The sequence below is a fragment of the Protopterus annectens genome, chromosome 7.part0, assembly GCF_019279795.1.
Source record: "Protopterus annectens isolate FY-2018-M chromosome 7.part0, PAN1.0, whole genome shotgun sequence".
Taxonomy (NCBI): Eukaryota; Metazoa; Chordata; order Ceratodontiformes; family Protopteridae; genus Protopterus; species Protopterus annectens.
Genome location: NC_056739.1, coordinates 1477431207 through 1477455150, shown reverse-complemented (window position 1 = coordinate 1477455150; position 23944 = coordinate 1477431207). Strand labels below are relative to the sequence as shown.

Here is a 23944-nt window from a genome sequence, read left to right as displayed (position 1 = left end):
AATTTTCTATAAAAAACTCTGGTGAAACCATTCCTCCCAAATTCTGACCCTTTGGGGTAATTTGTGGACCTCCTGTGTAGTGAGGTCAGCGTCTTCCATTGCTACTTCCCCGTCTGACCCTGGAGGTAGTGTCATCATGTGCATCTGGGAAATTTCTCTGGGACTTACGAAACCACATTTCTCCCCCATTCTGACCTTTGGGGTAAGGTCTGGTAGTGAGGGAGAAATGGACTCCCATGGCAGATGGTCTTTCCCTCCTGTTCGCACCTGGTCTGGGTGTCTAACTTTTGGCTTGAACAAGGATGAGCCTTCGAAAAGAGCGTTAAATAAATGAGGACTTGAAGGGCTCCGTGAAATTGCATAAGTGCATCCAGGAATGTCTCCTTAAGGCAATTCCTGTACCAGCTACCCTACTCGTTCCATCGGCTGCATAGGAAATAAGCCACATGGAGGAGTTCACAATGGAATTTAAGGTGGAGAACTGGGAGGTAAACCTTGTCCGAGACCCCCGGAGCTACAGAACCTAGGAGGGTATTCTCCTAGTTCCTTCAGGAGATCCCTCTGAAGCCTAGTGAAGTGGGTTAGAGAGTTCAGTGACCGAAGGGCAAAGGATGCTGGAAAAAAGGTACACTTTCCATACCTGTCCATCATTCAAGACTCTTTATTCAGTGGATGGCCAGATGAGGATGTCTCAGACAATTCCTTCTTCATGGCCGCCGCCACCACTATAGCATCTACCGGGACACTTTTAGTCAGAAAATTCCTATAAGAGGGTGCAGTAACGAACCTATCTGGAATCCTAGAAACAGGCTTTACTAAATCTGGAGAGCTCCACACCTTTCAACTGACTACATTTATGAGCTGGTAAAAAGGCGGAGTCACCCAAAAGGTGGAAGGGCGAGACCCAAAAGCCTCCAGGTACACAGACGCATTCTCAGAAGCATTAGTGGACTTCCAGCCACCTCTCTGTTTAAGGATTTCTAGGATGTCCGGAAAGGAAACATCCTCAAGAGGGTGACCATGGGGACCCTTCTGACTCATCGAGGCCTGTGTCTGAAGTGATGGACTCCTCAGGGAAGTCTAGATGTTTCCTCTTACATAATCTCTTCCGAGGGACGTCCTCAGAGGAGTACTCAGGATAAGTTTCAGAAGAGATTGCTTTGCCCAGTGGGGTGTCCTGGGACTTTGGGTCTCCACTCCTGGGGGTGATGGCAATGAGACAGACACTGGCGCTCTGGGAAGAAGAGTTCTAGTATCTGAGAGTGGAGCCGTCTGAGGTGACAGCACTCTCCTCATGACCTTGAAAGCACCACAGCCCTGCTCCAAGGAAGCTCCCGGCTGTGAGGAACCAGAGGAAACACCCCCAATCAAGGGGGGGTAGACTCCGAGGCAGGCACCATGCTCACCCACGCCAAAGCCCCAAGAGGTAGATTCGGGTCAGACAGCTGTCCAACTCTACTCTCCTCCCTGGACTCGGGGGAGCGTTGGCTCCTAGATCCCTCAAAATCCAATGGAACTGAGGAAGCTGGAGCTGTCTGGGCTGAAGAACATGGAGCAGGTCTTGGCACCGATGGTTCCACTACGATTGGATCAGAGCACTCCAGCACTGAAACCACATAATGGGTCAGAGGAGGAATCGACGAAGGGGAAGTGATCTTGCTCGGCCGCAAATCCTCTTGGGTCGGGGTCGACAGAATCTTGGGCAGCGCCATCATCCGTATAAGCCACTTGACCACCCGCATTTTTTCCAAAAGGCTCCTGGAGGACCGATAGGACAGGGTCGAAGACCTGACAGATTGAAGCAATGGAAAATGGAAAATGTAATACTGAAGAGACCGGTTCTAGAACTGGGGACCGGCTCCGAAGTCACTGTAGGAGCTGAAGAGCTAGCTTTCCCGGGCCCAAAAGCCTTTGGATCCCATAGATGACTCTTTGGCAAGCTTTTTAGACTGTTCCAAAGCTGGAACCATGTAAGAAGACCTTTTGGAGGACTTCTCTAATCTCTAAGGAGACTGATGGGAGGATTTTGAAGTACACTGATACCCTTCTACAGCCTCAGCAAAATGCATCTTTAATATGTCCCTAACAATGAGCTTTCTCTCCATTAAGACTGTGGAGCTGAAAGCAAAACAGAAAGGAAATAACTTGCAGATGGACAGCACCCAAACAATACACACAACTGGTATGTCCATCGGTCAAGTACATCATCTGACTGCATTTGTCACACTTCTTAAAGCCAGAAGGCTTTGATTCCTTGGTATCCTTAGACATAGTTTACAAGTTTATCCATACAAATAAGCCAAACACTAAAGAGAAAACTGTGAAAATGCAGAAGAAAAAAAACACAAGTTTTTTTTTTTAAACTATATAACGCTAACAAGAGGAGAAAGAAACTCAAACCAATGGGAGTATTAACTAGTGAAGTCTCTAAGTTAAACAAACTCCTCACAGGAAAAGGGAAGGGGGAATAAAGGGAAAGCCCTCTAAATTAAATGGTCTGAAGGGAGCCCTCTAACTTAAATGGGCTACCAAATGATACAGGGAAAACAGAAAAACTAGTCTGACATAAAAAGGAACCCCAAAAAAATCTCTAAATCAAACATGTTTGGGACTGGGATAGGGGAAAAAAGACCTAATGGTAGATGATGGCCAACAAAAGCAGTACCAGCACAACAATGAAGAAAAATTAGCTAACTAACAATCCTAACAAGTCAAAAAACTGCAATCTACCGAATTCTTCTGAAAGAGCACAAAAAATACAATAAAAGCAAGAAAATCTTTCCACTTAGACTAGAGCCTAAAGGAAGCACCTGATCTCGCTTAGCGGCAAATGAGATGTGGGTAATCTTCCCTGGGCATCATGGGATAGGGTGTAGCCACGAGTCAGTGGAAGCTTTCAAACTTTTGTATACAAGGCCGAGTCGGAACTGATTCTCAGTTCTGAACCCAACCAGCAAGAATGAAGGCAAGATTGGACAACATAACATCAATTATTATATAGTGCAATGAGAGTCTTATTCCACAAACATATTTAACTTCAGTATTAATGTAAAGGATTTTCTTGACTTTACATTGTCATTTGACGACAGGATACAGAAAAACTTAGCTGCCACTGTCTTCTGTATGTCATTGCACACCATGTTGAATGTTAACATGAACAAAACTCAGTTTCTAAAACTATAATTTTACCCCTGAATAAAAAGCTGGGGGTACAAATCAAGAACAGAAAAAAAAGAATGCTTACCGGTTCCAAGATTTGCCCAGGAGAGTCATACTGGTAATCATCTTCAAGGTTGTGACTGAGCAAGAGAGGATAAGCAGGTGACTGATTTTCAGCATCCCCATCACCAGAGAGTACAGCAGAAGTGGAGAATGATGATGTGTCATTTTCTAACTGAGCCGCTTCCAGCCAATAGTCCGTATCCTTCAAATTCATGCCTTCTTCAGGCAGCCAATCAGGAATAACTGTAACTGGAACCACTGAAGGTAATGGTTCAATCTCAGGATTTGAAGGGGTTTCAACAGACATTGTGACAGATGGTAAACTTGTGTGGATGTTTAAGGACACATTTAATATTGCTGTGTCAACATTATCTGGAGGGTCCGTGACTTCAGTCACATCTGTGTGGTGTGTAGAGAAAGCAAATGTCTGAGAAGTGGTAGGTGGAACCTCCATTGATGTATTAGACAATTGTGAAGATGGTAGAACCATTTCATTTATAGTTGTCTTTTCATTTGAAGTGGTTATGAAATGCTCAGTTGTAACTGCAAGGGTGCTGGCAGGTTCAGACACACGGGATTCTGCTGTTGGCAAAGTACTTCTTTCATCTAAGAGTGCAGCTTGTGTGGTGGTGGTAGGTGAAGAAACAGTGGGCACTTCTGTTGTTGCAACTGGTTTTGTTACGATGATAGTAGGTGCAGCAGTGATCACGGGTTCTTCTGCTGTCATTTCAGTGGTGGCAAGCATTGCTTCAGTAGTGGCAGGCGGCATGGTGTTTTCTGGATTTATGGTACTTGGTATCGTGGTCATTAAATGGGTATCCAGACTCTCTACAGAAAACTGCCTCCAAGTTTATTTTCATTGAGAGTGAAATGGGACAAGATGGGATAAAGAAAGTAGGATCAACAGGCAGAGCAAAGTAAGCAGGAAGTGTAAAGGAAACATACAGAACCAATGGCATAAAGGAACAGTTAAGGCAAAACCAGAATAATTTTGTTAGAGAAGCAAAGAAAACAAAATAACAGATGCAGCATAGTTATGAAAAACAAAAAGCACAATATGGTAGGGAGGCACAATATTCATGAAAATGGGAGGGGAAAAAAAAAAAGAGAAAAATGTTATTATATTACTAAGTCAAGCACAGACACAATTTACACAAAGATGGCATAAAGCATGGTCATTCCTACAAAATACATGAAAGCTTCAATAAATTGTTGCTTAAAAAAAATCTTGAAGACTGTCAGTTTAAACAAGCTGGTTGCAGCAGCTGCACTTTTATATCCTATTATGGTCCAATAAAAATATCACATCACTATGTTTCAGTGTTTACTCTGAATAATTGATTGCATTGTAAATCTGGGCTCAAACACTGAAATTTGATTCTTCATTAAATTAAATTTAGCAAATGGAAGAAAAAAGTTATGTACCTACCATAACGTTCCATGTTAGTTGTCTTCATTTCGCCTTCTTTCTTGCTTGTTGGGATCGGGGAGCCGATCCTCGGCTCCGACTCAGCCATCTTCTATAGCTCGAGAACTGTTTACTGGCTCGAGGCTACCCCTTATCCCATGATGCCTAGCGCTAGCTACCCAGATCTCGTTTGAAATAGCTAACCCCAGCCATAGCTATAGAATGAAACCCCTCCAAGCTGAAGGTTAAACCTACCTGTCATAATCTCTAAGTTAGTAGAGGAAACAAACCAGAGAACACTCAGCCAGTGAAACCTGAACTCCTCTCAGTCAAACAGGACAGGAGGATGGAGGGGGGGGTGCAAGAAAGAAGGCGAGATGAAGACAACAAACAAGGAACATAACTTCTTTATGTTAAGTTGTCTATTTCGCCTTTGTTTCTTGCTTGTTAGGACAGCGTCCCTAGCACCTACGATCCTGGGTGGCTCATTGGAACAGACTCTTCATAACAGTGGAACCAAAGTAATGAGAAATAAAGGTATGAGGATTTGCCCATGTAGCAGCAGCACAGATAGAGTCCATGGGTAACCTAGACTGGAAGGCTACAGAGTTGGCCAAAGCCCTAGTAGAATGACCTTTCAGTATGATAGACAACTCTTTGTTCCTTAGTTGACAGATGAAGTTAATAATGTGAGACAACCACCTGGACAGGGTCACTTTGGAAACTGGAAGACCCTGTTTGCCCCTAGCATAGGAAATTAAAAGTTGGTCCGACTTTCTTATATCCTTCATTCTATGCAAGTAAAAACGCAATTGTCTATGAACATCCAAAAGGTGTAATTTATATTCTGCCTTGCTGGTGTGGTTAGGGAAACACACAAGTAGGTCTATAGATTGGTTCAGATTATTTTCTGAGCAGACACTCAGAAGGAAGGAGGATTAGCTCTCAGAGCAACCCTGTCCTTATGAAAAACTAAGTACGGAGGATGAACACTTAGTGCCTGAAGTTCCGAGACGCGTTTGGCTGAGGTAATAGCTACCAGAAAGTGTTTTCCAAGATAGAAACTTAATGGAGCAGGATGCTGCCGGTTCAAAGGGGGGCATAATCAAAGAGGTTAGTACCAAATTAAGGTCCCAAGGAGGAGGGGGATCTCTCACTGGGGGCCTAAGGAGAGTAGCCCCTCTGAGGAAGGCTTTACACAGCTTATGAGACAATGTTTAGATTAGAAAAACAGACATGAAAAGTTAGAGATGGCCGCTAGTTGAACCCTGACTGTAGCAGAAGCAAACCCAGAATGAAAAAGCTCCGTTAGGAACTCAAAGATTTCGTGAACTGGGGCTGAAAAGGGATCTATGTTCCTAGCCTCTGCCCAACAAGAGAAACGTTTCCGTTTGCTAGCATAAGTCTTCCTAGTAGCGGATTTGTGAGAGGAGACAATCTCACGCACGGCCGGGGAAATGCTGGGAAGCCTGGCTAGGGTCGAAATTGGATCAACCAAGCTGTGAACTGGAGTGTTTGGAGGGATTGATGCAGCTCTCTTGATTGATGAATCAGCAGGTCTGGAATAGGATCCAGAGTCCAGGGCTGCTCGAGGAGGTAACGGTGCAGGAACGGAAACTATATCTGTCGAGGCCAGTAGGGGGGCAATGAGGATCATTTTGCAACCCAACAGAATAGCTTTCTGTATGAGTTTGGGTATAAGAGGGAACGGAGGGAAGGCATAAAGAAGTCCCTGAGGCTAATCGTGGACTACAGCATCTCTGGGAGGGTGACCGGGAAGCAGTAAAAGGGAGAAGTAGTTGCTGCATTTGCTGTTGAAAGGGGCGGCAAACAGATCACAACAAGGCTGTCTCCATTTGTGGAAGATCAGATCCGCAACTACCTGATTCAGAGACCACTCATGAGGCATGAGAATAGCTCTGCTGAGCTTGTCCGCTATGACGTTGGACTTTCCAGGGATGTGCGTCGCAATCAGAAATTGGTGGGAAGAAATCGCCCACTGCCAGAGTCTGAGTGCTTCTCGTCATAGGGGGTAGGACCTGGTTCCGCCCTGCTTGTTGATGTACCACATCACTGACATGTTGCCTGTTTGAATTGCAATGGTCCCAGAAGGGAGAGTCTTGAAGGGCTTGCAACGCTAGGAGCACGGCTCTCATCTCCAAGACATTTATGTGCAGATGGTACTCGTGAGGCTGCCAAGTGCCTTGGACTGTCCTGCCCAGATAATGCCCCCCCACCTTATCAGTGAGGCACCCGTGGTCACTGTGGCAACCAGAGGGGGCTGGATGAATGGTCTGCCCTGAGACACTAGTGGGGAGACCATCCACCAGGAAAGGTGCCTTTTGCATGTTTCTGTAATCATGATCATGTGAGACATGGGGAGCTGTTGGAAGGACCACTGTGTGAAAAGAAGCCACTGAAGAATTCGCATGTGAAAACGGGCCAGAGGTATCAGAAGAATTGCCGCTGTCATAGAACCCAGAATTTGAAGGACCAACCTGACTTGTACCCTTTTGCATTGCAAGAGGATATGAACTTGCTGCCGAATTGTGGCCACCCAGTCTGGCGGTAACCTTGCGGACATACTTCTTGTATCTAAATCTGCTCCTACATAGGTAATAGATTGACAGGGCAACAAGGCAGATTTTTTGAAATTTATAGAAATGCCTAGCTGGGCACAAATTGCAATTGTATAGTCCCTGGCTTGAAGGAGTTGATGCCTTGTAGTAGCAGTAAGGAGCCAGTCATCTAGATATGGAAACACCTGGAATCCTCGAAGCCTCAGGTGAGCCATGACTACTGCCATGCATTTGGTGAACACCCTGGGGGCTGTGGTGAGACCAAAGGACAGAACTCTGAACTGGTAATGACTGGATCACAGCCGGAAGCGAAGGAACCACCTGCAGCCCTGTCCATTTTGATGTGATAGTACGCATCTTTAAGACCTATTGAGCACATCCAATTGTCCTGACCTAAAAAGGGTAGAATGGACTGTAGCGTGACCATCCGAAACCTTGTTCTTTGAACAGACTTGTTTAGTCTGCTGAGATCCAATATTGGTCTCCATTCCCCTGTCATTTTTATTACCAAAAAGAACCTTGAGTAAGTTCTGGATCCATGTTGGTCTGCCAGGACTTCCTGGATGACTTTTTCTAGCAGTCTTGAAACTTCTATGACTGCTTGGGCCCTCAGATTAGGTGGAACATCTGGAAGGGATCTGCTTGACGGTAAGGGGGGGGGGGGGTTGAAAGAAGGGAATTATGTAGCCTCCGGATAAGATTGAGTATACCCATTTATCTCGCGTTAGGTTTTGCCAGGCTTTTGGGTACAGTGAAAGTCTTCTCCCGACTGCCTCCAGAGGCGGGCAGCCAGGCAACACTTCAGGGATGCTGGAAGGGCTTGTCAGAGAAGGATTCTCTGCTGCCCTGGTTCTGCGGACCCCCTCTGCCACGAGGGCGGCGTCTGTTTCCTCCTCTGCCCCTGGAGGAAAAATCACTACGTGCGTCAGGCAAGGCTCCCTGGGATTTCCGAAACCACATTTTACCACTCTTCTGACCCTTGGGGTATGGTCTGAAGGAGTGGAAAAACAGACTCCCACGGCAGAGACAGTCCTGCCTTCCTGTTCACACCCAGAGTGTCTTTCACCTGTGGTCCAAAAAGAAAGGAACTGTCAAAGGGAGTGTTGGTGAACTACGCTCTAAAGGGTTCCGCAAAATTACACAGCCGCATCCACGCATGTTTCCTGAGGGCCATGCCTGTTACCTGCAGCTCTACTCTCACCACTGGCTGCATAGGAAATGAGCCTCATGGAGGAGTTGACTACAGAATTAAGGGTCACCAGCTGAGAAGCCACTTTAGCTTGAGCCCCTTCAGCTGATGGATCCTGAAGGGTATCTCAGAGCTCTTTCAGGAGATCCCTCTGAAGCCTGGTAAAATGGCACAAGTAATTCAGTGACCTCATGGAAAAGGTCGCTGAAGCAAACATTCGCTTCCCGTATCTATCCATGCTCCTAGACTCATTGTTAGGAGGATGGACAGAGGAAGAAGTTTCCGCTAACTCCTTTTTAGTGGCTGCTGCTACCACCATGGTATCTACAGGAACACCCTTAGTAAGGAACTGTTTATCAGGGGGTGCAGTGATAAACTTGCTGGGTCTCCTCGGGGTTGGTTCCACTGTATCCGGGGCTGACCAAGCCCTTTGAGCCACCACAGACATTTAGTGGATCGAAAGGCCGAGAAACCCAGGCAGTGGAAGGTCGGGAACCAAACGCATCCAGGAATACAGATTCATCCTCGGTAGGGGCTAGGGCATTCCAGTTCCCCCTCTGCTTAAGCATTTCTAGGATGTCTGAAAAGGAAACATCTTCAGAGGGGGATCTCAGGGACACTTCCGATTCATCCAAATATGTATCCAAAGTGACAGACTTGGGGGAGTCAATGTGCTTCCTCTTGCACTTCTTCTTCCGAGGGGGCTCCTCTGAATGATCAGGGGAGGCCTCGGAAGAAGAGGAAACACCCAATGGGGTGCTCTGGAGAGCCGGTTCCCCACGCTTGGGGTCTGGAGGAGAGGCAGAGGTTGCCGCAGGCACTACAGGGGACGGAGCCAGTGGGGTCGAAAGTGGAGCTGACTTCAGAGGCCAGTACACTCCTCATGACATCGAAGGCAACTCTGACACGATGCAGAGAAGGCTCCGGTTCCAAAGAAACCGGAATCCTCCTCCACACCAAGGGAGACTGCTCCGAGGCCGATGTAGGAGCGGAGCTAACCTGCGCCGACGCTCCGAGGGGGAGAACGGGGTCGGACAAGGGTGCAATGCCACTCGCCCCCTCGGAGCCGAGGGAGTCTCGGCACCCAGACCTCTCGGATGGCACCATCGAGGGTATCGGAGCCGATGGAACCTAAGGAGAAATAGTTATTGGAGCAGACGGTTCCACGATTCGAACCCCAACAAACTCCGGCTCAGAGCTCAATGGAGTCGGAGGAGGAACATCGATAGAAGTGGACGGAGCGGACACCTGTTGGAGGGCTGGACAACATTTTGGGCCAGTGCTTGCAACTTCAACAACCTAATGACCACTCTTCTCCATGTCGTGATCAGAGAGCCTAGAGGACCGAGAAGAGTGGGAGGATCTGTGACTGCGGTCACTCTGCAACAGGGGAGACCGAGGAGCCGAATATATAGACTCTAGAGAAGGAGACCTCGGCCTCTTGTGGGCCCGCGACAGCTCCGAAGGTACTGCTGGAGCCGATGGGGAGGCAGTTTCCTCGGTTCCAGCCAGAACCGAAGTAGTAGGTAAGGCTTGGGCCAATGACAGCTCCGAGCTGGGAGCCGACGATTTGGTCGGTTTAGGAGATTTCACAGGCTGAGCCTTGGCCGGTGAATCCTGGGGCTTAAGACCACCCCTCAAAATAAGTTTATTTTTACGCTCCTGCAGAACTCTTGGGCTAAATGCATGGCATACAGAACAAGAGTCCTTCAGGTGCACTGCGCCTAAGCAATAGATGCAAGAAGTGTGCCCATCTGTCAGACATTTTCTGACAGCATGAGTCACACTTCTTCAATCCAGACACCTTGGATTCTTACATATTCACAACTAAACAGATACTACACTGAGTTGTTTTTGGCCAAAGGCCAAACAGCAAAACTAATACCAGACACTAACCACAAAAAACAAAAAATACACAGTATACTACAGTTAAATATAGTTTTTTTTTTTTTTTTTTAAACTAGGAAGCCTCTAACTTAAACGGCTACCTAACAATCAGAAAGAAAAGGTTTAAACTAAGACACTACCTACAAGAGGGAAAGGGGGGGAGGGGAGAACTCTCTAATATAAACGAGCTCTAAGGGAAAACTACAAATATACTAAACTACAACAAACTAGTTAGCGACTATTAATTTAAACAATAATCTACAAGAAAAAAACCCTAATCTGACAGAAAAAGTAGTTCAATAAAACATATACAAGCCTGAGCCAGTAACAACGAACCTTGCAGCTGAAGCGGCAAACGAGATCTGGGTAGCTAGCGCTAGGCATCATAGGATAAGAGGTAGCCTCAAGCCAGTAAACAGCTCTCAAGCTACAAAAGATGGCCAAATCGGAGCCGAGGATTGGCTCCAATCCCAACAAGCAAGAAACGAAGGTTAGATAGACAACTTAACATCAAGACTTCAATATTTCTAACATCAAGTTTTTAGTTATTTTATTACGATACCACCAAATGAGCTACAGATTTGTTGTTGCACAATTCCATGTTGAACAGTCATTGCAGCATTGTGCAGTAATTTCGCAGCAAAAAAAAAAATCTCCAGGATGAGATGATTCTTAAGTAAATGACAGAAGTATAACAAGTGGTAAATTTATAAGCATGCATGTTATGTATTTCTCTATTGTATGTCCATATCTTCAATAGCCTCCCATACAGCAGATGCTTGCTTTACAGAACCCATTTAGCAACAGGCATCACTGTTGCTGACAAAATACTGTGAAAAAGCAGTGACAGCACATGGACACCCCAGTGAGCCTACAATGTCATAGTCAAGATTATCAAGAGTAATGAAACAGCAATTCTTTTCAGACTTTTCGGTTGACAAACTGAGAAAATAATGAAAGAAAAAACAGAGAGACACATGGGGAAGAAGGGTGACTTACAGGCCTGCTAGACAAGATGCCCTCACAGATTGAAGACATGGTGAGGACTTGCATAAAACTAGGAAGTTATAAAGTACTGCATACAATATACTTTGAGATGCAAGAAAAACACTGAAGAGCAAGTAGAGATTAGGAGGGAAAATAACTTGAAGCTGCCAATACTGTCAGGCATATGACAGAAGTTGATATTAGTTACAATCACCACCACCAAAATTAGAATTTTTTTTTTTTTGCATGGAAATGTCAGATATTTTTACACACCAGTAAGGCTTTTCACTATGATCCCTGCCAACAGTTATATATGTGGCAGGTGTGAGACAGGAGCCCAGAGGCATCTGATGCATATATTTAGGAATGTTCAAAATTGAGGACAATTAGCTCTGCAAGTATGACCAAATCTGACAAAGGTTATTTACTGAATGCTAATGATAAAGATGGGGAAGGAAAACCATGCTTTCAGTAATGCTAAATTGTTACTTGATTTGCTCCTTCTAGTGGTTAAGGACGGCTATCACTATGAAGTGAAAACAAAAGGATCTCCTGAAGATTGATAAAGTAAGGGTACTTATGACAGATTTAATTTTGATCAAGTTCCACTTCAATAAAGGAATGAAATAGCTTAACTGTTTTACTGGCTTTCAAACTAAGAGAAGACTGATTAGCACACAGGGTAAGTAAAACTCCATACACTACAAAGAATGACAGGATCTCACTGTTTCTAACCAATTATGTGTTCTCGATATGGATGCCAAGATTCACCTTGCTACCTAGGTAAATTTCTTGGCATCCATGTCTCTTAACACAACATGGTTACAAACTGAAGACCCAATCACAGGAGATTACTAGGATATCGACCCGTACGTCAGTTTAATCCTAGCCTTTTCATCCCAATGCAACATCATATAAATGCTAGTCAATACCAGAGATTGCATTTACTGATGACTGCCAATGGCTAGGAGGATTGTTGGCTCCATCCCTGGTAAGAAATTATAGTTTCCCATCCACTCGCCCAGGTTCCTCTTGAAGAGTGTCATAGAGGTGTTCTGTTCCACATAAATTGGTAGCCTGTTCCAAAGATGTGGCAGTTACTGGGAGATAAATCTGTCCCCTTCAGCATGTCCTACTTAAGTCACAAGGCCATATTTAGGTCCCTGGAATGGGTAGCTCTAGTCCCGCTTGATTTATGGATATGCAGCAGGTTCAATAGGTTTGGATCTTGGGTTGCTCTGTAGGCCAAGTATAAGTCTCCCCTAAGAAGTCTCTATGATACAGAGTACAGTGACAGGGACTTTAGTTTGTGTAATACCCCTTGACCTTCTTTGTTAGAAACCTTTGAGGTCTAATTGCTGCAGGTGCTTAGTAAGATACATGACAAATCGGGTGTTACACTCAATTATGGGCCAGATAAGTGCAGAGTATAGGGGGATTATAACTTATTTTGCTCCCAAGGTGATGCCTTTACTAATCAAGTGTGCCACGTAGAAAGCTTTCCTTACTACAGTAGACACATGGTGGTCAAAGTTAAAGTCGCAGTCAACATGAGATCCCAGGTCCCTTACCACTTCATGGGTACTTAGGGTATTGTTGTTGATTTGATAGTGTGAGGGGACATTGTTTGTGCTAAAGGGAACGATGATGCATTTCTCTGCATTCATTTTGAGACCATGACTAATACACCAGTCGTTGGTCTGCGTGAGACCCTCCTGGAGTATACAGACATTATTTGGGGATTCTATGATTGCATCTAGTTTGCAGTCGTCTGCAAACTTGGTCAGCCACAACCCCTTAATTTTGACCTGCATTTCTGAGAAGTATATACCAAACAGTAGGGGGGCCAACAATGACCCCCGTGGCACACCACTGATAACAGGTGTACTGGCTGATGTACAGTCATTCTCTCTGATAGTGTGTCTGGTTTGTGAGTTAGATGGCAACTCATCTAACAATGAAGGTGTTTACATTCAGTTTGCTAAGTTTATCAGTAGTGCCTGAATGAGGGACTGTTGAAAGCCTTTACCAGGTTGGGGTATGCTGTATGCACAGATTTGCCCTCATCAATGGCCTTGGTGACATTTTCAAAGAAATCCACCAGATTTAACAGGCAGAGTCTGACATTCACGAAGCCAAATTGGGTAGGATCCAGAGTTTGGAGGTCACCTATGTCTTTATTTATGAGGTCCATAATGATATGCTCCATGGCCTTACAGAGGAGGCTGGTAAGGCTTATGGGTCTCTAATTCCCTGGTCTGTTGCTAGGCCACCATTGTGGAGGAGAATAACTGTTGTTCTCCATTCTGCTAGAACAAAGCCTGTAGTTATGCCATGACTAAAAATGGTAATTTGTGGTGATGCTAGCTCATGTTTTGGCCCATTCAGAAGACAGCCTGGGATGTCTTCTAGTCCCCATAGTGGCTGTATTTTTTGCCTTGGATAAGGCTTTGAAGATCTGCTTTTCAGATATGTAGGGTGAGGGATGTTGCAAGTTAGGAGGGGATAAAGGAGTGAAATTTGAACCAAACTTATCCACCATTAGGTTTTCTATTTCTGTGGGGTCAATGTGTGTGACACCATTGGCCATCAGTTCTGCACATGCTTGCGTCCTACCCTTAAGGTTATGTACATAGCTGTAAAAGGCCTTATGGTTATCCTTAGCTGTACTTGATAAGTTTCTCTCAAAGGTGCCCCTGGAGGACTTGATAAGTTGTCTTATTTGCCTACTGAGGCGGAGGAGGGTGCTTTTCCATTGTTAGGGCTTTGCCCTTTTTTTTTTTTTTTAGACAGCAACTTTTTGCGTTTATTGTAAATTCTATTGGTGCTGGATGTCCTTCATGGCAGCTTGTTTTTACTTGGGGCTCTGGCTTTGATTTTTTCTGGTACGGCCGAGTTTATACACTTTCGGCTTTTCCAGGTTAGGGGTCGCCACAGCGGATCACCTGTCCGCTCATGATTGGCAGTGAAGTTTTACAGTGTCGAGTTGTCAGCCTGGCGCCCAACCTTTCAAAGAAGGGGCACACACACACACACACACACACACACACACACACGCACTCACACCTAGAGCCAATTTAGAGTGTCCAGTCCACCTACTGCATGTCTTTGGGATGTGGGAGGAAACCGGAGTACCTGGAGGAAACCCACGCGACCACAGGGAGGACATGCAGACTCCACACAGAAGGCACCCCAGCCGAGGATCGAACCGGAGAACTTCTTGCTGTGAGGCGACAATGCTAACCACTGCACCACCGTGGCCGCCCCTGAGTTTATACACTTATGCAAGTGATTTTACAGGGCTTTAGTGTAAGCTTCGGCATAGTTACCACTTCCATCTCTAGGTAGGGCTTAGAATGCATTTATTCCTTTCACCTAATAGGGTATAGTTTGCCTTTAAGTTTTTTAGTCCGATTTTACCCTTTGTGAGCTCTGGTGTTAGTGCCCGATTTGTGGTCAGTTTTAAATAAGGGTCCAACAACTGTGACAGTGCATCTATTTGACATGTTGGTGAGCACCAGATCCAGAATGCTTGTTCCCCTTGTCAGGGTATGGACAAATTGTTTCAGGGCATTTGAATCAACAGTCAAGGAACTTTTGCGCTAGAAAGCTAGGGCTAGTGTAGGTTTCGCAGTTGATGGTGGGATAATTGAAATCTCCCAAAACCAGTGTGCTTGGTAGAATTTGGATAGTCTCCAGTTTGGGCAATTAGGCTTCATGGGCGTCGTGACCCATGGAGAGGGATCTATAACAGGCTATGCCTTGAATGGGGGTCTTACCCACCGTTACCTGGACTTGGAGGAACTCCATGGGAGCTGACCAGTCTAACTAGACAGAGGTGAATTTATCTCCAATACAGATTAAAACACCACCTCCTTTGATTTTCAAACGTTCATTTTGGGGTTTAAAGGTGTGGAAGGCATTGTAGCCTTGCAAGGCCAGGGTACTCTCTGAGGCCTTGAACCTTGGTTCTGACTGCACAGATATCTACATCTTCTAGTGATACAAGTGCTTCCAGGGAGTTTAAGCTCCTAGCATTTAGCAGTATGACCCTTATTTTGTTCGGATTGCTTAATTTCACATACTCTATGTTGAGTTGCATTTTTTCAGTCTTGCTTGGAAAAGGTTGCCTTTTTAAGTTAGTTTTCATTTTATGATCTTTACATTTTAGTCATCAAGTGCAACTTCAGTGCAGACTGGTGGATCAAGGGAGTGGTTAATAGAGAGAGCATGCAGAAAATTCATTGAAGGACATCAGACTAATTGGAATACTTCCTAATAGTACAGTCAGTAGGTCAAACTTGTACGGCTATCAGAGTAACTGGGATGGACTTCTGGTTGTTTTTGTCTTCATTTGTTGAATTGCTTTTTTTTCCCTCCAAGCCTTATTTGGAAATGTAGGTGTTGTGAGTTTTGTTTATTCTTTATTTTTGTTTTTATTATCTGTTATGTTTTACATTTACTTGTGTGTATTGCTTGGATTTTGCTAGTGCATGGTATGTTTTCTGAAAATTTTAATAAAGGTGAAACTTTGAAAAACTAAACATACAAAACCGAGCTTCTTTGTCATCACTTCATGAACTGTCTCAAACACAATGAGAACCTGGTAGGCTAGAAAAACCGTTATGGTTGCTGGATTCTTTATAGGTCTCTGTCCCCTACACCCCTCAGCCACATTATAATCGTTTCTAATGTCAATGCAACTGAAGGCAATGGCAAAGCCCCAAATGCAATGACTTCTCTTGGGGAAAGCTGCACATTGACCAGCTGTATATAATCGAGCATAAAAGAATTATCCTACATCCATGAAGCAAATCACTAAATCCATTTCTTACAAAGCCAAACTCTACATCTAGCTAATAATGTCAGACCTGATTGTTACGCATATTTGTATAGACTTTCCTCGGACACATGCTGCAGAAGCAGGCATTCTTTTGTAAAACATTTCTGACGGAACCTGTAAGTGGCTTTCTCCTTCCTCTGGTAACGAGACAAATGCAATAAGAAATCTAGGCAGGTTTCTGATGACAGGTTTTGATTCTCTCACTGGAGCAAAAGAAACAAAGTTGTTGGGATTATCATCAGAAAGTTGCCTTTGACAAACAGTAACCACGATTTAAGGAAAGCTTCGTTTGCTACAACTTTTAAGTGCATAACTTGATTAACGGAGAACTCTGAGACTACTTCTATATGCAGCTGGGGTTATTAGAGAAGGAAACCTCATCTGGACGACAATGAAGAAAGCTTTTGCACCAGAAAACCTCCAACTCTTAAAACATTCCCTGGCTGAAGTAAATGCAACCAGACAGTGCTTTCCATGAAAAGTGCTTTTTCTTTAAACAACTTACAGACTCAAAGGAATGCAGCGTCAAAACAGTCCAAAACAAAGCTAAGATCCTAGGATGGCACCAGGATTAGACAAAGGCAAGAAAATGAAGTAAATCTGCAAGAAAAGTTTCGACAACATGCAACTTATGAGTAAGGTATCAGAAAATGCTGCAGATAAAATGGAAATCAACTGTATCATATTCCAGCCTTGGTATGGATAAAACAGAACAGAATCAAGAAAGTGTGCTAGTTCAGCTAAGAAGGAACAAAATATTCAAGGTGGAAGAAATAAATTACTTCCACTTTAATACACTGTGCAATATACCTAAATCCTTCCTAGCCACTGGGAATAGATGAATTAGATTCAACATTCCATACCAAGTGCAGTTTGATTTGCTTAGGATTGCAGTCTTAGAGATGAGACCAGGAGGTACTAAAGATTTGTTCTGTAAGGATAGCAAATGCCAGAAACCTAAGAGTGGTCAGTCGTCAGCCACTGTCAATTACCGACACCACAACGGAAACGATATTAGTCTTGCCACAGCACGGGTTCTGTGAGAATCCCTTTTGGCTCTTCTGACTAAGCAGTCAAAAGAAACTTCTGTACCAGACAGAGTGACTGAAAATAAAGCATACACATATTTCCCTCTCTAATACAGGGATAATGTATCTTAAGATACTTTATCTTGACAACACAAGAAGAAAGCAAAAACAGTAAGCTTTATAAGGAATGGACCTGCAAAAGTGATTTGCACCGGGTTTGCTCCAAGGAACTCTTCAACATGTCTGCTTGATTACTGAGGAACTCCATGATGTGTTAATCTAACGTCAGCTCTTTGACCTGAGACCATTCCCAAAGACAAAGCTTCTTAAGAGAAAAAAAATGCTTTCCCTGTTTGCTAATATAATATATTCTCCGGTGGTATCCTCACACCCTAAAGTCTCAAACAACCCACTAAACCAGTACAGTGGGTCCAAAAACAAAACAGTGTAAGAAATGTGTGTGGAAGATTTTCAATCCATATATATCTACTCACTGTATATTAATCAGATCAGATAGTAGTAGTACAAATTGCAAACTCAAACCTGTCCTACGTAAAAAATAAATAAATAAATAAAAAATATATAATCTGAAATACCATACAGAATTACTAAGTATTCAAAAAGTAATCCAAGCAAGTAAAACAGTCTGTTTCCAGTGGAAAATCCTTTATTAAGTACACAGACAAGCAATCCAAGTAAAACAAACAGAATAATAGTTTCCTCACAAGCTTTCTAACTATACATATACTTTTTATCAGGCAAGGGAATGTTGCGAGAATAATTATGACTTATGAATGGTACAAGGGGTTGCAAGCGGATATTACTGCTAAGTGCATCAAATAACAGTAAGAAAGGGAATGTACCTGCTGTGTGGTTTAAAACAAATTACAATAATTATAGTATATGCATATACTGACATCAAGAAAGAAAATAGATTTGAACTAATTAAACAGTTAACATGATTATTATTGCAAATGATTTACCAACAGTTGGTCAACTAACATGTATGTCGACATCCTGACACTGTACGTTAAAAACGGAAACTTCGACTACCTTCTACGCATTTGCTGAGGAAGAAACTCAGCATATGCAACTCTAAAACATTGTTTTTTGCAGGGGGTAAGCCACCCCCCTACATATTATATATATATATATATATATATATATATATATATATATATATATATATATATACACACACACTAACTCTGAGAGGGCATAATCCCCAGGGAAAGGGAATATTCGCCTGTCGCTCTTGCACACGTGTCCACTATCTCTACAATTGACCAAATGTGGTTGATTAAACAAATGTCAACCAATCCAACAGAACCCATTGCAATATCAGCAAAAATACGGAGGCAAATTTTCGGGTGACATAAGAGCATTAAAAGAACTTATAAAAGTGTGAAAAAATAAAAAAGGGAAGAGCAAATAATTTATATATAAAAGAAGTGAGATAAGAACAGAAACAGACTTCATTGTTTTCAGAATTTCTGGAAAAAGTGAAGGAGGGATAAGTTTGAAATTTTCAAATTAAGAAGTCCTATGGGCAGAAAAAGGAGATAATTACACTGTTAGTAAACAAAATAAAGGTTATAAAAATGAGTGTGAATTTATTAGAGTTTTTTTTTTTTGAGAAAGTAAACATTGTGGAAAGAATATTTGACTACAAGATTTATTTAAGAAATCATCATCATAGTGGGTACAAATTAAGGAAGTGAAGAACGTTTATTTAGATATGCAAAAGGTTTACTACAAATTAAAGAATTATGGCAGATAAGGTAAGATATGATAGAAGAGAGAGAGGAGAATAAAAAAGAATAAGTAGGCAAACAGAGAACTCTAAGCAAAATAAAACAGAATTCAGAGCTTATTAAAAAGGCAAAGGTATTTAGTGAAAGGTATGAAAGAAGTTTTACCTTTTTTTAGGTGAGAACATTAAAAGATAAAACATAATAGAATAAGTTATGACAAAAAGGGAAGACTGAGATCAAGAAAGTACTGAACAAGAAATAGACCATCTCAACGACATATGAAGAAAAAAGAATGAAAGAAGAAATTGTGAGAGGTTACACAATTATCAGAAGAAACTGAGATCTTAAAGAAGAAAATTTCAGTCAACAATTTAGATAACATTCTCAGTCTACTGAATGAAAATTTAGTTCTGGGCTTTGATGGTACCGATTATAAATTTTATAAGAAAATGAAAAACGAACATAAAAGAATATCCATTGAAATAATGAATGAATGAGACCAGTTGGCATAATGGTCAAGACCTTCAACTCCTATGCACGTGGGTCTATCATGACCTCTGGACAATGCCTGCATGGGAGTTTGCTGGCAGTGGAATGCAGCAGTCCAGGAAGTCATCAAAAGAAGGGAGGAGTGCAGGAAAAAGTGGGAGACAGAAATGATGGATCAGACTAAGAAGGAATACTGGCTAGATAACAAAGAGGCTAAGACAGGAGTAGCAAAGAAGTAGGCATCAGCGGCGCTCCACCAACTTTTGAAAACTGACTCAGTACAAGGCACAAAGAAATTACATCAGGTTTCAAAGAAAGAAAGAGAGAGAGACAGACAAAGAAGACAGACACCCTGCATAAGAGATGCCAGCAGCAACTTTCTCAACAGTCCACATGACAAAGGTGGACTGGAAGGAGTTCTTCCAGTAGCTGCCGAATAAAGAAAATCGTACAGAAGCTTGGGTTCTGATCCTACACTTTTTTGTCCTGGACACTGCCTATGATGAAAGAGCCCACCATACACGAGGTAAAAACAGCACTAAAGAAAATGAAGTCAGGGAAAGCAACAGTTTCAGATGAGGTCAGAGCAGATATGCTCGAGATGTTATGTGAGGTGGGGAGAAATGGCTCCTGATGGTACCCAGAGCAGTATGGAGACAGAGAGAAAGAGAAAGACGCATCCCAGACAACTGCAGAATAAGAATACTAGTGCCAGTGTTAAAGAACACAGGAGACATTAACTACTGTGTGCAGTACAGAGGTATCAAACTCCTGTCACACTGGAAGTTCTGAAGAGAGTGACTGACAAATGAATATGCAGAACAGCAGAAAGTAAGATGGGAGATGAGCAGTTCAGATTCAGATCAGGATGCAGCATAACTGACTGAACAATTGCAGAGAGACTGATATTTGAGAAGATGTTAGAAAACAGGAGAGAGTCCAACTGTGCATTCCTAGACTTGGGAGAAAGCATATAACAAGGTTCCAAGAAAGTGGATACAAGCAGTCCTGCTGTGGTTCCAAGTCCCACAAATACTGGTAGAATTAGTGCAAGCTATGTACAAGGAGCCACTACCTAAAGTGCAACTGGTCTCACTGAGAGGTACCCAGTAGGAATGAGTGTGCATCAGGGTTCATCTCCAAGCCCAGTGCTTTTTATATCGGTGATGGATTGGGTTAGCAAACAGGTCAGACAACACAACAAAGTTGCTGTCTGCAGATGATGTGGCATTACAGACACTGACTGAGCAAGAACTTCAACAAAGGATAGGGGAATGGAATGCAAAACTGAAGACACGAGGTGAAACTGAGTACAGATAAGACAGCTGTAATGGTAACAAATGGAGAAATCCAAAGAAGATTAAAACTGAGAAAGAAGGAAAACACTGAACATGTTGACAGTTTCAAGTATCTCGGAGGAGTGATTAAGAAGGGAAGCCTAAATGAGGTCAAAACTAGAATCAGAGGGGACGCAGAAAATTGGCACAGTCGTCAGTAGTAGTATACTGCAGGAGAATAAGTAAATATTGTGGGAAAAAATATCCAGGGAATTGTTATGGCGAGACTTGTATAGGCCCTAGGGCCGACAGCCTAGTACCAACCTATGAATGCCAAAGAAGCTGATAAGATGTACAATACAGTGGTGTAACCAGTACCACTGTATGGTACAGAAAACTGGGCAGTAAAGACAGAGTAACTGAGGAAGTTAGATGGAGATGAAATGCCTGAGGCAGGTGGTAGGCACACTGTGGGACAAATGCAATGATGACAAAAGAACTGAAGCCAAAGTAGCTCCAAATGCAGAAAAGGTCAAACAGAACAGATTACAGTGACTCAGGCACATGTGCAAAAAAGACAATCTGATGAAGATGACTTGGGACAAACAGGAAGAAAGCAACAGTAAACGAATTCATCCAGCAAAAATGGGGAAGTACTCTATGAGAGAAGACCTGCGACAGTCAGGCATGAGTGTCAAATAAGGTAGGAGTGTGGCATTGAATAGAGTTAGAGATGGCGACAGCTGTTAAAACACCCTGGCCCATGGAGAAAATGGGAAAAAGGGCATTAGAGAAGGCAATATTTGTGAAGGCCTTATTAAATGAATCTGGAAAAAAAGACAACAGAAATTACATATGGAAATAAAGCAAAAGTACAGTTTTGTACCTACCATAAATGTAGATATCCGAGAGGTATGCATCTGCAGTCCTAACAAATGGGGTTGTCCTGCCTCAGGCAGCCCTTCGGTCGGACGGATTCCAAAGTCTGGGTCTGGCCTCGGCTGATGTCGCACTTCACCCGACGTCACTGCGGCAGTCAATAGGGTATAAAGGCATCAGCCGACGCCATTTTCCTCAGTGTTTCTTGCCCCAGATGCCAGGTGCCCTCTAGGAAGGCTAAATTTGGATAAATGCAAATGATTCCAAACAGTAGAGAGCAAACAAAAAATAAGCATGTATGTACATATATACAAACAAATACACCATAATAGATTCCCCCAGCTAGCTACAAGATGGGCAAATACCCTAGGAGTACCACAGAGGGGAAGGAGGGTGGGTAATCCTGACTGCAGATGCATACCTCTTGGACATCTACATTTATGGTAGGTACAAAACTGTACTATGTCCTTCAAGGATGCATCTGCAGTCCTAACAAATGGGTAGAATACCATAGCCAAACTGGGGGAGGAGGCACTAAGAAGAGTATGGTGTAGTTAAGATCCCTTGCAAAACAGCAGTTGCAAAACCTTCTCGGGATCTGGAATATAAAGGTAGATTATAATGCTTGGCAAATGTATGCACGGAGCTCCAAGTAGCAGCCTCTAAAATGTCTTTGGTAGCCACTCCTCGCAAGAAAGCTGTAGTAGTGGCTGTAGCCCTTGTGGAGTGAGGTCTGATGTTTTCTGGAGTTGCCTTCCCATGAAAGGAGTAACAAAATCTAATGCAATTTCCTATCCATTTTGAAATTGTCTGTTTTGAAATTGCTTTTCCTTCCATTCCTGCTGCATATGCTACCAGAAGCTGGTCAGTTTTTCTATTGTTCTTGGTTCTGTCCAGGTAGTAGCGAAATTGCCTGTGTACATCCAAGGTGTGCAGTAGTCTTTCCCCCCTGTTCTGTGGGTTGGGGAAGAATGTTGGTAGGTGGATTGCTTGGTTCAATGATACCCTGGAGACCACCTTTGGCATAAAAGTAGGGTTAGTTCTCAAGGACACTCTATCCTGATGGAAGATAAGGAAGGGCTGTACTGCCATTAATGCCTGTAATTCAGAAACCCTTCTTGCTGAAGTGATTGCAAGCAGGAAAGCAGTTTTCCAAGATAAGAACTGTAATTCTGCTGTTGCTGCTGGTTCAAAAGGGGGAAGTGTTAACTTTTCCAGCACAAAGTTCAGGTCCCATGTAGGTAGAGGTGGCTTCCTTGGAGGCTTTACATTTTTAATTCCTCTCAGAAACTGCCTGAGTAGAGGATGAGAGAAGACTGGAGGATCCATGTTGTATTCTGCTGAGATTGCTGATGCATGAATCTTGATGGAGGAGTAAGACAGGCCATTGTGGAAAAGTTCTGCTAAATATTCCAGGATGTTCGCTATGTTTGCCAATTTTACATTTTCTCCTTTTGCTGCACTCCAAATGAGGTATCTTTTCCATTTTGCTGAATACGTCTTCCTTGTGGAGGTTCTGCGAGCCTCCAGGATAATGTCTTTAACCCTCTGAGATAAATCTGGGTTATTTTGTTTCATGTAAGATTCCAGGCAGCTAGCTGCAGTGTTTTCAAGTTTAGATGCAGGATCTTGAAGTTGTTCTGTGTTAGCAGCAGAGGAACTAGAGGTAGAGGCCATGCGTGTGTCCGAGACATACTTCTCAGAAGTGGGTACCAATGCTGTCTCGGCCAGTCTGGAGCTATCAGTATGATCCCTTGGGTGATCTTCTTTGATCTTCAGTAGCACTTTGTGCATCAAAGGTAGAGGTGGGGATGCATATACTGTTAGGTTTTCCCAACTGAAGGATAGGGAGTCCACCTTCCAAGCAAGTGGGTGGTATGTCCTTGTGCAGAATTTTCTCAATTGGTGGTTGTGTGGGGATGCGAACAGGTCTATTTCTGGTGGCCCCCATTTCTCTGTAATGGTTTTGAAGATGTCCGGATGCAGCATCCATTCGTGGGCATCCGTGATAGTTCTGCTTAATGTGTCTGCTAATATATTTTCTTTTCCTGGCACAAATAAGGCCTGGAGCTGAATGTTGAGGTTCAGGGCCACATTCCACAGGTCCATTGCCATCCGGCATAGAGGGTATGAATGTGTGCCTCCCTGCTTGTTGATATACCACATGACTGGTGTTCCCTGACCCAAAATGACCTCGTTGGAGAAGAAACTGTCCTGTCTGAATTGCCTGTTTCACTGCCAGCATCTCTTTTTGATTTATGTGCAGGTTCAGCTGGTCCTGTGTCCACAGACCTTGTATACACTTGTCTGCCATGTGTGCCCCCCAACCGAAGTCTGAGGCGTCCGTGGTGATAGTCTGGCTTGGGTGAGGGCTGTGGAAAGGCAGTCCTTTGTTCAACTGA

At 43.4% G+C, this 23944-nt stretch overlaps 1 protein-coding gene across 1 annotated transcript in view; it reads right to left on the bottom strand.

The window, feature by feature from the left end:
* The window catches only part of PLXNB1 (plexin B1), a 3809096-nt gene that overhangs the window by 1798359 nt on the left and 1986793 nt on the right, over positions 1-23944 (bottom strand). Inside the window, exon 12 of the mRNA XM_044078026.1 lies at positions 3245-4060. Within this exon, the coding sequence (XP_043933961.1) occupies positions 3245-4060 (816 nt within the window). The remainder of the gene's footprint in view (positions 1-3244; positions 4061-23944) is intronic.